At 48.2% G+C, this 14,373-nt stretch overlaps 2 protein-coding genes across 2 annotated transcripts in view; both read right to left on the reverse strand.

The window, feature by feature from the left end:
- Nucleotides 1–3,044, reverse strand: part of TEKT3 (tektin 3) — a 52,191-nt gene extending 49,147 nt beyond the window's left edge. The window contains exon 1 of the mRNA XM_052808094.1: nucleotides 2,920–3,044. The gene's annotated coding sequence lies outside the window, so the exon portion shown is untranslated. The remainder of the gene's footprint in view (nucleotides 1–2,919) is intronic.
- Nucleotides 3,045–7,897: 4,853 nt separating this feature from the next.
- CDRT4 (CMT1A duplicated region transcript 4) overlaps nucleotides 7,898–14,373 on the reverse strand; it is a 28,089-nt gene continuing 21,613 nt past the window's right edge. Inside the window, exon 2 of the mRNA XM_052808101.1 lies at nucleotides 7,898–8,286. Within this exon, the coding sequence (XP_052664061.1) occupies nucleotides 7,898–8,286 (389 nt within the window). The remainder of the gene's footprint in view (nucleotides 8,287–14,373) is intronic.

The following is a 14,373-nucleotide window of genomic DNA, read 5'->3' on the forward strand; positions in this document are numbered from 1 at the left end:
AGGCATTACTTATTTTCAATGCTATTCTTCCTAAACAGATAATGCAGAGTCTCATACCAGCACAGATAAAGATCTAGGAGAAAGTCTAGCACTCCTTCCCCAGGCTTATTGGGAAGAGATTTTATCTATCTATTTAAAAACTAAAAATCAGTGGTCAAAACCAATCCATAATCAGTTTGTGGTTTTCAGATTTCTAAAAAGAAACTGCAACATCTTTAAAAAAGCATCTACTGTGCATTAAGAAAACTTTAAAAAAGCATCTAACAGTTTTGTTTAGCTAGTAAGAAGTTTCCATTATGAGAAAAGTGGAAAAATCCCTTGTTCAGCCCAAACTGCACACTCAGAATTACCACTGCAGGACTAAGGTTGGACTCAAAGAAGAAGATGCCACCCACTGAAGACAGGGATTAAAGGCGGCTATCCTTGGAGTTTTGTGAGAATGAGGTGCAGGGATCCACCTTTATATCTGAGCCAGGGGAATCCCATCCAGCCTTTAAGCTTTGCTCCTGTCCTTGCTGTGCTAACAAGCAGCTCAGCTGAAAGATGGAAATAGGGAGAACAGGGAGAGAGAAGAAACATAAGAATGATCAGTCTGGAAAGACTGAAATTACAGCCTTTGGGCTCTCTTTCCCATGATCCCCTTCCATGCTATGATATCCAGGTGAGCCTTGAACACAAATAAAAGCAGGAACACAGCAAAATCCCTGTAAGTGTTGGTTTCACTGGAACAGATGGGGTTTGGGGGTGGAACCACATTTCCAAGCTACCCCTCAGTACCCACGGACTGCAAACATCTGTGACCCACCCAGATGGTTTTCCTGCACCCAGAGCTTACAGCTTGGTGCAGAGCTCAGGCCTGAGCAGTTCAGGAAATCCAAACAGGGCTGGTGTACTAAACCTTTCTGGACTTTGCCTTTGCATTTGCAGGGGAGGAATCAAAATGCCATTGCTGATGCAGCAGAGGCACTCACTGCTTGAGCAGGGCAGGGATGCACGAGCGAGGAAGGCAGCGCCGACCTCAGAGCTTGCAGCAAGCTTGCAGGCGCCGCGTGGGGAACCTGATGACCTGGCACATAGCTAGGCAGTGTGAGACAAGCCATAGGAATGGAGTTTATTGTTCCACTTAAGCAGCTTGGAGAGCAGGCCAGAGATCAGACCAAGGTTTAATGAAAAATAGTTTGAGGTGAGATCGAGATCTCTGGCAACATTTTGGAGGCACACCCTCAGAGCCACATGTTACAGTGAGCACGACAGAGCATGCCAGGCTTTAAGCCCATTGCTCATCAGGATTATTCTTCCTGCCTTTAAGGCTCTAAGGTGCAAAAGTTAAATCCCCCTGGATCCTAGAAGACTGATCCTGCAAGGCAGTGAATGCTATCCACCTGCGGAGATTCTCACATCTAGACATTATCAGCCCCACCCTTCTGCCCACACATCTTTTTCATATCACAAAGACCTGGGAGTTTTACTCCCACAGAAGTCAGTGTTAACCCTCCACCATGCTGCTATTCAAAAGTATCACAGCAGATCCATAAATACATATAAACCCCAGCCACTCAGGCGAGCATCACACGATGAAGCCCTCCAGGGCACCATCTCTCTGCAGTTCAGATTGCAGAGTGCAGTGAAGAGCATTGCCAAAAATAACCAGCGCTTCTTGCAGAGTGGCAGCAGGACAGTCTTCCTGAAAAATACAGTTCACACAGTTTTTGAAGAGCCAGTGCTGGCCTTTGAAAACCTCCTCACCTGCCACCCACATATGACCTCCCATTCCTGCTGAAACAGTGGAGAAAACAGTAGCCAGAAAGCTTTAACACCACATGATGTTAACAGACCCAAAACTTCTTGCAAGCAAGGTCAGACCTTGAGAGGTGGTTCAGGTAGCATTGCTGTGAAAAAACACCCTGAAAAAGTCTCAAAGCACTTTAAACCGTGTGTTAAAGGCCATTATCCAAATTCCATAGATGGGGAAATGGAGGTAAAGTGAAATGTAGTGATTTGGACCTTCTGCACCCAGCAGTGAGTGGCCTGATAAAACCACCCTGATCACAGGCCTCATTATGCTTCAGGGTTAATCACAAAATTGAGGCTCAGACTCCAGTGTGCTGCATCCCCACCCTAGAGATGAGCCAGGACAGCTTGCTGCAAGGGATCCAAGCCCCTGAGCACCCCGAGATCTTTGCAGGTGCTTCATGCCTGGACTGGAAAACACTTCCAGCACTGTGTTGTGGTATGGGGAGACAGGGGATCCCACTGCAAGAAGGTCAAAGCTGCCTAGACCAGTCCTGAGGCTAAAAGCGTGAGGGTCCAAGGAGGTAATGTGCTGTGTTGCAATTAGTAGTGGATTCACAAAGAGAGCTTGTGTTTATGCACCGAGCTATAAATATTCCTTTTTGAAAAGGCATAACTGGAAAAATGTCTAAATGTCTATTTTTGCCTCCTCTGCTTCACCCACTCGAAACATTGACATCATACCAAGCTCCTACTGAGACAGAGCTATTCCCCGAGACCCAGAGCAGCACAACTGCACCCAGCGTAAATGCTGGGGAAAGGAAAAAAAAAAAGCATCTTTGTAGCCTGGGAGGACAGACAGACTAGCGCTTGGGGAGGGGGAATTCTTGTATGAAAATGGCAGGTTTTCCACTGCTCTTTGATTCCAATAAAAATGACTCAGCAAAGCCCAAGTCCAGGCTGTCATGGCTTTGCCTTAGGCTCATCTGAGGTCCAATACTACTCCAAGAGGCTTCCAGCTACCCAGGTTCAGCGTTACCAGCCAAACAGCAGGTAGTTCTCGCCAATCTCTCCCTCAATTTCACATAACCCCACAGAACCCACCCCAAGCTGCCACTAAGGAAGGAAAGCCACATCTCGGTGAGAATAAGACAGTTTGCAGCAGACCGTGACCCCCGTGGCACTCACCACAGGCTTTGTGAAGAGCTGCAAATGATCAGAGAGCAGCAGGCACTGGCAGCTCCATCACTCTGGCATCTGCAGCATCTCCCCTCTGCTTGCATGGGATGATGAGGACAGGTTGAGCACTGCTGGCAGTGTTTGGCATGAGCCAGGAACTACTAACTGTAATTGCTGGCAGCAGCTCAGTTCCTCCAGGGCTCAAACACGAGCACTTGCAGAGGGTAATGGCAGCGAGCACTTCCCTGCTTGGAGCTGCTGCTGGCACAGGCAGCTGCACAATGACAGATGAGTCAAGTGGTGAATGAAGACACAAAATTGCTGAGAAATGCTGTTTCAGAAACACCTTGGTGTTAGCTGGGCAGCTCTTAGCTCTATTCACAACCAACTCTAATTTCTACCTGCTGTGCTCATGATCATGGTAAAGCACTCTGAGATGAAAGGTTCTCAGTGACAAATCCTGCAATAAAAAGCTCTGCTTGTGAGGTTAAAATACTGGGCTAGAGGCACAGAGACACCCCACAGACCTGATCTAGGGACTAGACCGCAGCATCCTCCCAGAATCAGCACCATGTGCTGCTGAGGGTTTGTCACCTTTATGCCATGCTGTCAGATCCATGTGCCTTTCAGCAGGGCAGGTATCTCATCCAGAGACACTTTTCTAAACATCTATCAACACACTGGTGACATGCTCAGGGAACAGCTCTGGAGCACAGTAACTACCCCAAAACCCTCAGCAGGTTTGCATCCAGTCAATCCATCAGCCAAGTCCCAAAGCAATACTAAAAGCCTCACCAGGGGTCCCCAAGCCACAATGGCCACCATTCTCCCCAGCCTCCTCATCCCACTCTTGGGTGCTGGCATATATATGACCACAGTCACTCCTGCAGGAAATCAATTCATATTTTGCTTAAATAAGGCAGTCAGCACCTGGCTTATATCTATTTAATGACCTGAGCATCTGGTTTCAATACAGCAGACAAGGAGCAACCACAGCATAATAAGTCATTTAGAGCTGCAATTAGCTCTGGGCCCCCAGTTGTATATTACAGTAACAAAGTAGGTGCTGCTACATGTGTTGACAGATGCAGGGCAGCGGTGGCGAGGGGAGGCAGTGGTGTCAATTCCACTGAACCCCCAAGAGACACCCTACATCTCCCATCCTCAGATCCCCAATGTTCCCCTGTGCCACATCCAACGTTATGCTGCTGCCCTGCTCTAGCACCTTGCATGTGGGCAGGGATCCCTGTGCCTGCACCACACAGCAAACTCTTGCCTACCCAGCTCTGAAGCACTAGGCTACGGACCACAGGCAGGGCCCAGGACACCATTTCAGCCTCACCAGATGCATGTCTGGAGTACAGAGCTCACCAACATGATGAGCCTTCTTGGCATCCCCAATGCCACCTAGACCCTCTCCATCACAACCCTGGGCTCACTGACACCATGCATTGCTGTGCCTTGGGGCTCCAAAATAATTGCAATTGATTTCAGCTGGAGCTGAACAGAGCCCTCAAAGTATTTTATTAATGCTAATGGGCAGTACAAGCTGAAACATAGAATTACCATACTGTGAATTTGCAGCTCTGGAGAGGTCCCTTTTCTCCTCAGTGACAACAGAAAAGTCAAGATTTCCCATAAAATGAAGTTACTGAAAAACTCATTTTAAGAATTACCAAAGCCAACACGTTTGGTTTCTGGGTTGTTTTTTTTTTTTTCCGGGTTTTTTTTCCTACAAGTGCTTTTCACAACACTTGGTTTTGCCTGTTTCAGTTTTTACTTTAATTCATTATGGAGAGGCAGCACCTCAACCTTCTCTGAAGACATAATGCATTTTCAACTACTTTTAATGATAAAAATTCAATTCCTTGAAACTTTTATACCTCTGGCCATTTTGCCACAGAAAGCTGTACTGGTAGAACATTTTCAAGGCAGCTCTAACATGCCTGAACTCCAATACATATGCACAATCTAATCCAACTACATATTACTGTCCTTGGTGCAGAAATAGAGAAACTGAGACCAAAAAAAATAGCTAATGTATCCAGTGAAGAAAAGAGAAGAGCAAAGAGCAGCCCACGACACCTCTGCCAGTCCTCGACCTGACCATAGGACAGGGTTCCCCACCTGCAAAGACGCTGGTTGCAGGGGTGCCCTGGGACACCTTCCTGCAGTGAACTCTAATGCGTTCAAGCACATGTGCAAACATGCAAAAGAAAAACAAAAATGTTTTCTCAGTCACCTCAGCTACCATTTCAGGCTCTCTAGGGATGATTTCAACCTTTTCCTATACCATTTCTCACCACAGTACTGCCTATAAATAACTCTGGTCTTTCACCTGCAGAACGAGAAGGCCATTCCCCAAGGGAGGAGGTGTAATAGCGAAAATGGTTTAACACAGAGGTACAAACAAGATCCCAGCCCTGGTAAAGCCTCTGTGCAGCCGGAGGAAGGAAGGTGGGTGTTTTCCTTCTCACCATCCCCAAGCTGTGCAAGCACATACAATTCACACCTGCTTCAGCATCCTCTGCATAGGCAGGGCTGGCCTACAGCAAACCTAGAGAGCAATCAGTGCCTTACCCCACGCTTTGCTGGGAATACGTGATCACAGAACAAACCAGTAAACCTGAGAAGCTTGGACAGTGGTTCACAGCACATCTTACACCTCTACCACTTGCTTCAGTACTCCCCTGTGACACCATCCCAGTGCTAATGACATACATCAATGCTATTAAATAGAAGCCATCAACCCCCCTTACAGCTGGTGCCCCACACAGCCCATCCACACAGGAGGCTGGATGCCAAAGGGGTGCAGGGGGACAGCACCCACAGTCCCCCCAGCCACGATCGGGAAAGACACAGCCCCAGCTGGGTCTCCCAACTATTTCTGTAGTCATCGCGTCAGCAAAGAGATAAGAACATGACGTCACCACGTCCCTTTTCCAGGATCCCTCGCAGCAAACAGAAAAGTCAGAGGGAAGAGCTGGAAACTAAGGTTTATTTATTTCTTCCCAGTTCCATGGCTTGTGACCAAAGCCGCGGGTTGGCAGGCGAGTGACACTGCTAAACACGGGGCTTGTGACGTGCTGCATCTGCGCGTGCAGGCATGAGGGGTGTGAGTTACCCTGGGCTCTAAATAGGGCAGGGAACAAATTTATTTATACATCCATAGAAAGCAGTAATTTCTCTTTTTTTGTTGCATTTTCTAATTCTTTACATTTTTTTTCCTGCAGAGGCCCAACACTGTTTCCCAAAGCATTCAGTTGTCAAGTGGCACCGGTCCCATCTCAGCCAAAATCACATGAGCTGACAGCAGCAGTTGGGAACAGCACACTAGACACAACAGCAAATACTCCTGATTATTAGATAAGTTGTTTATAACTTTAGTAAAGTTTTCCAGGGCAAATGGCTTCCTCAAGCAAATTTAATGTTGATGGAAAAAAATTGACAATTTTTCTTTCACCATCACACTGAAAATACTTTCAAATGCATTAAATGTTGAAACGGTCTGACACCAGTTCAGTCCCTGCAGAAGTACAATCCAAAATTAGAAGGGATCACCCCTGTAGGAAGGGGTGTCTTTTGCTGTCTTCATAACAAAACTTCCCAACCATATTTGCCAGTTAGAAACTCCAGAAAAATGTGAGGTCACATCCCCAGCAGAGCCCTACCAGCCGGAGAGCACTCCAGGGATACAGGCACACACGGCTAAACTGGGCACCCTCCATCCCACCTCTCCAGAGCATCCTGCTCCCTTTTAGGTGCTCTCCTTACCAGTGCTCTTGCTGTAGAAGCCACCTCTCAGGTACGCTGGTATAGTCTTTAATCGAATAGCCATGTGGCATTTTGCCCAATTTGAACCCTGCCTCGCTCAATGCACAGGATGGACCTTTTGCGGCAGAGATGGACACACTGTCAGAGGTGCCTGCAGGCTCCGTTGTGCAAGTTGGAAGGCCTTAATGAAGGAAGGCGGCCATAGAGATGGTGCTAGAAAACTGGATTGTACCTCTGTCAGCCAAAGAATAATGAGGCGATGCCTTTGCAAGTGGTTTTAAAAAAATCTGGCAATATTCCTCAGCACCTAGGGTCTCAGCTGGCATGCACCAGCAGCTGGAGCCCCTAGGTATACACTTTCCAGTATCGCATAAGGCTAATGACTTGCAAAAAATCATGTCCCTGAGCAATTTTGACCTTAGCATCTCTGCTCATCTGTAAAAGCGAGAAAGGAGTAGCAGCTCATCTACCAGTGACTGATTAGCTTTGCTGCTACATTGCTTTTAATTGACCTGTGTGCATGAAAGTGTCATGTGCGTAGATTCATACATAAAGTCCAGTAAATGCAACTTGAACAGACCTCACACCCTAAGGACAAGCAGGCCAGGGGAAAAGGGATAAGAGTACAAGCAAATGCTCATTATAAACTCCTCTCCCTTCCAGTCCATGCTCCTTCAGCAAAATACAGCTTCAAGGAGAGGGGACACTGATTCCCATTGCACTTTTCCTCCAGTCACCCAACATCTCAAGTGGATGCAGATGCACAGAGTCCCCAGAGGCCATTCCCCTCAGCCAAATCCCCGCAACTGCTGCTGGCACTCAGCACCGATGCCAGCAGGGTCACAAGACACAGGAGAACAGAAAACTGGGCCCTGTGTGTGTGCTGGACTGCGTGGGCGTGCAGGCATCTGCATCTCCATACCATGCCTCTGCACTGCACCCTTTGTGGGGCATTTCCAAGAAGCAAAGCAGCAAACAGCTAGCAATGCATGTGAAGCAAGTTCACTAGGAAGAGGTTATGGTTTTGTCCAGACGTGAGAGCAGACAAGAACAAAATGCAATACCACCACCTTTTGTGCTTGTCTGCTTTCATTCAAAGGGGGCTTTTAGGAAAAGAGTCAAAGTTAAATGCCATTTTCATGTGTAGTTTCATGCACTCTGGAAAACACTTGAGAGCATCTTTTTCTTGTCTTCATTTCTAGCTGGAGACAGATCATTTCTTCTTGCTGGAACACACCAAGGAGCTACATGGTAGCACACGCAAGGGAGGTTTTCTTGCAAAAATAACCCTATTGCGAACACTAGGTGATGGCAAACTGGTCTCAGCTGTGGACGTTCCTACTGAGTCCTTCCCAGTCCCAGGGGTGCTGCTACCTCTGCTCAGCTTTGACAACACTCGGGTTTCCTCCTCAAAACCAGCTTCTTGAGGCTCTCTGTTTGGCTCTGTCTCTGCTGGGCAGTTGCATGCAGCCTTTCTCTGTTCATCTTGCTCAACAAGCATCTTGACCACAGGGGCCGTGTAAGTGGTATAGGCAGGCCGTGGGCGGTGGCACTGGATGAGGTGGCTGGGCAGACCCATGTTGGCCGAGGGCAGCACATACTCTGGAACCCAAAAAACAGACACCGTGAGAGCGCAGCTGGTTACCTCCTGGCTTCTTCACTCTCTGGCAAGGGTTAGAAAGAAGGATGCCTTTGATGACACCAAGGATGCTCTTTGGAGCCAAAGACCATGGCTGGTGTCAGTGATGGTTTCGCTATGGCCATGGAGGGCCAGGCAGCACTAAGGGACAGCAGTGCCATACCAGGTAGCTACTCTGCATCAAGATTCAAATAACCCATGCAAGAAATACAGATAATGTCCATCCTTTCTAGCCTTTGCGCCTTTATTTCTATACTTGAGCACAGGATGTGATTGCACTGACCAAGGAGGAGCTGCGGAAGGTCAGTATTACACCAAGAAGCACAGTGGGAAAGAAAAAAGGCAGGGAGGAAATCAACAGTTCTCATTTCTGCAGCACTGACCAATGGCCAAGATAGCACACAGCAGGACAAGATCACACTGAAGATCTTTCCAGTCTCAGCTTTCTGTCCTAAACCCCTTAATCACTCAAGTCTTGAACCTCAAACAAAGTCACAAGGTTGGTAGAAATGGCTGGAGGGATTAGACTGAGCCTACCTGGGAAGATGTCTGTCCAAGGCAAACTTCAAAGCAGAAAATCCAAAGAAAAAAATCATGCAGAAAAGGAAGATGCATTCAAATAGATCTTGGAAAATGAGATCATCAGTATTAGTATTTTTAGATACAAGGCTTTTCATAAAACCAGCTTGTTTTCACTTAGATGTCATTAGTCCTTTAAGAGTTATATATCACAGAAGCAGAGATTTTAATCTCAAATATTTTACTTTTTACTAACTTTGCCTAATGCAACGGTTAACTATGACTAGATAGTCCAAGTAGTAAAATGCAATCTTGCTTAGCACAAACAGCTTGGATAAGATGGTATGAAAGTCCTGCTGATAAAGGCTCCCCTGAAGGGCTGTTGCTGTCAAAGAGATGAACTTCCATGCTACAGCGTATTTAAAACTGGTGGGTAGCGAGCTCTGAACAGCAGGCAAGAAGGGAAGGAAGAACAGAAAGATGGAGCAACCATCCTGCAATCAGGCTTCTGCTTAAGATATCCATACTTCCAGTTTGAGAGTCCCCCATGCATGGTGGACACAGCAGTCCTAAGGAGAGGAGGTGAGGTGACCCAGTTGCCCTCAAAACAGGCAAGGACAAGAAGTGGCTGCGGTGGAGGTCAGCAGAGGCAGGACATGGTCCTATTAAAGAGCAAGGCTATTTGGTTTACAGATGTTGAAAGCTCGATCCACAAAGTGATGCTAAATCTTATTCCTTAGATGCTTTATGAACCATTTCACACATGAAGAAGTAGAGGCCAATAAACACTTGTCACCTCCATAGCCCTGTTCACCAGATGTCCCTGGAGGGCACAGCAGCCCTTGGTTACCACTCCCCAAGCTCAGCTGAGCCAGGAGCACAAAGGAGGGAGGCAAGCTGCTTCAGGTGGGATTTACCCGCCCACATCACACACACCTCCCTGTGCCTAAATCAGTCAGGTGTAGGTGGAAAGCCTGGTCCTTACCTCTCATTGTGCACTATTTTCTTTTCTTTTTTAAATTGGGAATAATTCTGCCTCTTGTCTTCCCCTCTCTCTTGCAGAGGGTCAGTCCTTTGTGACCAAGCGATGCATATCAGGGCAACACCCAGAACAAAAACACACTGAGCTTTGTTAGGGCTCTGATATTCAGCTGTGATACCCAGGGTCCTCATCAGAAAAGCACGCCAGCTTTGGGTGTTCATAGATGGGGACATGCAGGGACAGAGCTGCGAGCATTTCTCCCAAGGTCCCACCACGAGCTCCTGGTGGAAACTAAAAACAAAAACCCTGGAGCTCCGAGTTAGAGTTTTAGAGAAATTAGAGCATTTAAAGAAACATGCTGCTTCAGAGTATCTTTTGCTAAAGTTGTAGGGACAGAAGGAGGGAGGAAAAGTGCCTTTTCGGTGGCTTCTGCACCAAGCTGCATCCCGCAGGCTCCCAAGAACGTGCACCACGGCCACCACTCCTGCAGCCTCTGGCTGTGCCGCGGCTGGTGCCAGATGGGCCCCGGGTGTGCAAAGCGTCAGGAATTTGCTTTTTACGTCAGTTGTGCTCCTGCTCGCACTGCGGGAACGCGGCCGGCGCTGAGCTCTGCCTTCCCGTGCTTCCCCTGCTCGGCCCCTCTGCGGTCCCGGCTACAACCCGGCACTCGTGCTAACGCCCGCTGACAATAACTGTTTTTCATTGCATCCCAAGGGGGGGTGTTGGGGCTTTGCTCGCTTCCCCTGCATGAACTGTGCTCTCTAGAAACAGCCAGCCTCCCTCCCTGCGAGGGAGACATCAGCAGATCCAGCCAGGACAACCCCATGGAGCACTAGCTGACAGCCCAGCAGCAGGGTAGCAGCATATGGGGACGATCGGCCAACGGGCAGCCCAGGCTCTTCGCAAAGTTTATAAATAGAAACAGCCTGACGTGTTTTCAGAAAAAAGTTTCCATACCAAAAAAGTTTCTCTGCAATCATACTGCTGTAAAGTTAAGCCGTTCTGTACCTATGCTACACACGCACACACTCAGCTTTACGATCAGGAAAAGCCAAACCAAAAAAGTCTTCTTTTAAATTATGAGCTTTCAGACAGTGGCACACTCTGTGCTTAAACGAAATGTTGATTTTGACAAGCTGAGATAGTCCATGTCTCTTCAAATGCCTGTTCTGACTCACAATTTGGAGGTTTTAACCCTTGTTACAGAACTGGTTTACAATTCAGCTCGTCAGGCTAACGTGCAGCAAAACCCACTCCAAGAGTGTTAAAAATCTTGTTAAATGACAATTCAACTATTTTCCAAGTGTTTCTGATGACCAGGGAGTTCTGGCTCAGTCCATCCCCCAGAGAGCCAGGACAGACAGCAGGGCACCCAGCCTCTGCAGAAGGAAGCAGCACGCTGGGAGCTGCTCTGAGCAGCAGCCACAGAGGACTCATCGGCATGACGGCGAGCATGCATACGTGCAAGCTAAAGCACTGCAACCCAGTGAGTAAAACAGCAGGATCAGGCACCAAACAACACTAGCGAAGCACAAAAAGAGCTGACCCGGAGCCCTTTTCCCCACTTTTACAGGCCGTAGCTTAGGTCTTTGTAAAATGAATAAACACACCGACTGAAACTCGGGCACCCAGCCACCGCACAGGGCTGAGCTATAAATTTAATTCACCAGTAACAAAGCCTGTGGAAAGAACGCCGTGCGCCCCAGAGGCACGGCGAAACCTCCCCGCCTGTTCCCAGGCCGGACCCAAACAGCTGCGAGATGGGTGCCACAGGGTCAGGGAGGGTGACAGCGAGGGCCACAGCCAAACCAGCAGCACCAGCTCCTAACAAAGCAAACACAAACTTAACACGGGTGAGGACCACGCCGTGAGGAGATGGTGAGCTGTTTCTGCATATAGCCATGAAACAAAGTGTGCTGCATATGTTGCAGAGCAAACAAAAAGATCTAGCTGAGTCCATTGCCCAAACAATCAACTGCAATGCAAAGGCAAGGAATGAGCACAACGAGGTGGTGGAATAGGGAAGGACAAGGGTTACAGTGCTGAGATGTGGCTCCAGCCTGCACCTCTCACTTGCACGCCTGGTGTTTTTGTTGGAACATTTACCTTTGCTGCACCAAGCCAGATGTTCCCAGTGCAAAAAAGAATTCCCGATGTAAAAAGGCTAGCTAAGCTCACAAGTTCAGGACAGGAGGACATGTACATGTGCTAGGTGTGTCTCCTAATATTTCAGTGTTTGCACAGTATTATTTTGATCCTGGATAAATACTGCTACTTATGTGATATTTGTGTAGGCTGGGGTTTCAAAAGGGCCTTGGGCTCAGCTGTGTTGCCTAATTGCTACAGCATCATCTCACAGGGCAATAAAAGGGTTTTAGAATTTCCTAAATGGCGAGGGGAAAAAAAGCAGTGTGATGGACAGCAACCCCAGTTTGGATATTTGATGAGGTGGGAACATTGGGTGACAGGATAAAGTTTGGATAATCACCAGATGAATTTTCCTGCGTAGTTGTGGGTGCTTGAGTGCAAAGAACCTCAGATAAGGCCACAAGATCTGCCTTCCAAGTTGCCCATGTTGGAGTGCTGAGACAGAGGCTGATGCAAATCCCAGACATCTCTCCTCTGACCCTAGCTCTGGCCCTTTCTGAACCAGCAATGACTAGAGAAGTCCCAGGGAGAGAAGACACAAACATCACCCTGACCACAGAGCCTGGATCCCTGAGCTTTTCCTGCATTACATCCCTGTGGAGGCCACCACAGAAGCAACTCCTTCACACCAAGTGCGCACCAACAGCCTGACAGGAGACGGCCAGACGCCACAACAGCACTGGGAGCTGAAGATGGGAATGCAAAACACTGGAGAGAAGATGCCAAGGGAAAGCCCAGAGCTGACAACATCTCAGAGCAAAACGAGAGGGGATCATCAGCCATCATTTGTTATTTACAGCTTGTGCTTGGCTACTGGCCTGGAAGTGATTTCAGAGCCCAGGGAGAAAAGGCTTCGCAACATCCCTGGGAATCCTCTAAGCATATCGGCTCCTTTGCTTCATAAGCACCTGCTAGCGAGACCTGTCTCCAGGATTGTCCTGGTAAAGGCTTTCCAGAGCAGAATCAGGTCGACTTCCTCCCACTGCAGCAACAGGATTATTGCCTGCCATTGCCTCTGCAAACCCTGCCTGGGGTTTATCTGAAGCTGTCCACACAGAGATATCTGCTCATGAACTGCTCCAATGGGAAGTGCTCCAATACACTCCTATCCCAATGCCAGCTCAGGATCTCACCAGCATGCGCTGGGGAGCACCACAGTGGGATTTTCACATTCCCTCCAGACTGTGGTTTCCAGTGACAAACCTGACCCTAACAGTGTACCCTGATAACACAGGGACCAACTCAGCATCAGGTCTGGCCTGCCACATACCACCCGATGCAGCTGAGACAAGGCACACATCTTCCCAGCCCACTGTCACAAGCCATCAGCCCAGCTGCACAGCCACCTGCAGACTAACCCCCGGGGAAATACGGCTCCTCATGTAAAGTACAACCACCAGCCTGGCTGCTCCCTGCAGCCATGAGTGCCAAGATTTCCCCCCTCCAAAACCACACATTCCCCTCCCATCTCTGTTTCCACCTCACATTCTTCACCATCTGCTCTTGCTGTCCGTCCTTGGCAGTAGGGCACTGTGAGAAGATGCGATCAGATCGCACAAGGCTCTCCATCCACATCCCATCCTGCACTTCCGTTGGGTCTCAAACTCAGTACATGCCTGAATTCACTCATTACCTTCCCTGGGGTAAGTAGCCAATGCCAAATATAAAGGCAGAACCTGACGGAAGTAGCAAGATCAGACAATGGCTAAAAACAATTATGAGACCAAGGGCATTGGGGCACCTCCCCTGCTCAGGTGTAACTATAAAGCCAGCTTGGTATTGCCTTTCATTTGAGACAGCTGAGAGCACCTGAGATGAGAGCCAGGCCCCTACAGCACACAGACATTTCTGAAAAATTCAGTTTTGCAGTGTTGAACTTCATGCACCTTTGCTGAAAGTGCCAGCCCCAGAATATAAAGCCAAAAAAATCTCCCACCTGGAAGCTTTCCAAAGAGGGCCTTGAAGGATGTAATATCTAGAATGGGACTGTAAAAACACCCTGTGTTAGCTTAACTTTTTCCTCCTGAAATAAAACTCATCCAACCCAAAAATTCCTTATTGATTTCAGTGGGAGTGAATGTTTTTGAAAACCCCATCCACAAAAGCAGCATTGATCAACTCTGATTTTTATTTTTTTACTGTCATCAATGGAAGAGGATCTAAACGGAATATTTCAGGAGACTGACCTAACTCTCCTGAGCAATGGGCAACCCTCCAGCATTGCCCACCCAACCTGGCAGGGAGTAGCAACCTGTGACCAGCTATGCAGTGCGGGGGTCTCCGTCTTGCTCATGGGGTAGACTGCGCTGAGCAGCTCCCTTTAGGATGGGGGCCAAGTAGCACATCTACTACTCAAGGCAAGTAAAGACCTGCCATTCTCTATAGCAGATAAGGTTAACCC

Source organism: Harpia harpyja, chromosome 14 (assembly GCF_026419915.1).
Source record: "Harpia harpyja isolate bHarHar1 chromosome 14, bHarHar1 primary haplotype, whole genome shotgun sequence".
NCBI classification, from domain to species: domain Eukaryota; kingdom Metazoa; phylum Chordata; class Aves; order Accipitriformes; family Accipitridae; genus Harpia; species Harpia harpyja.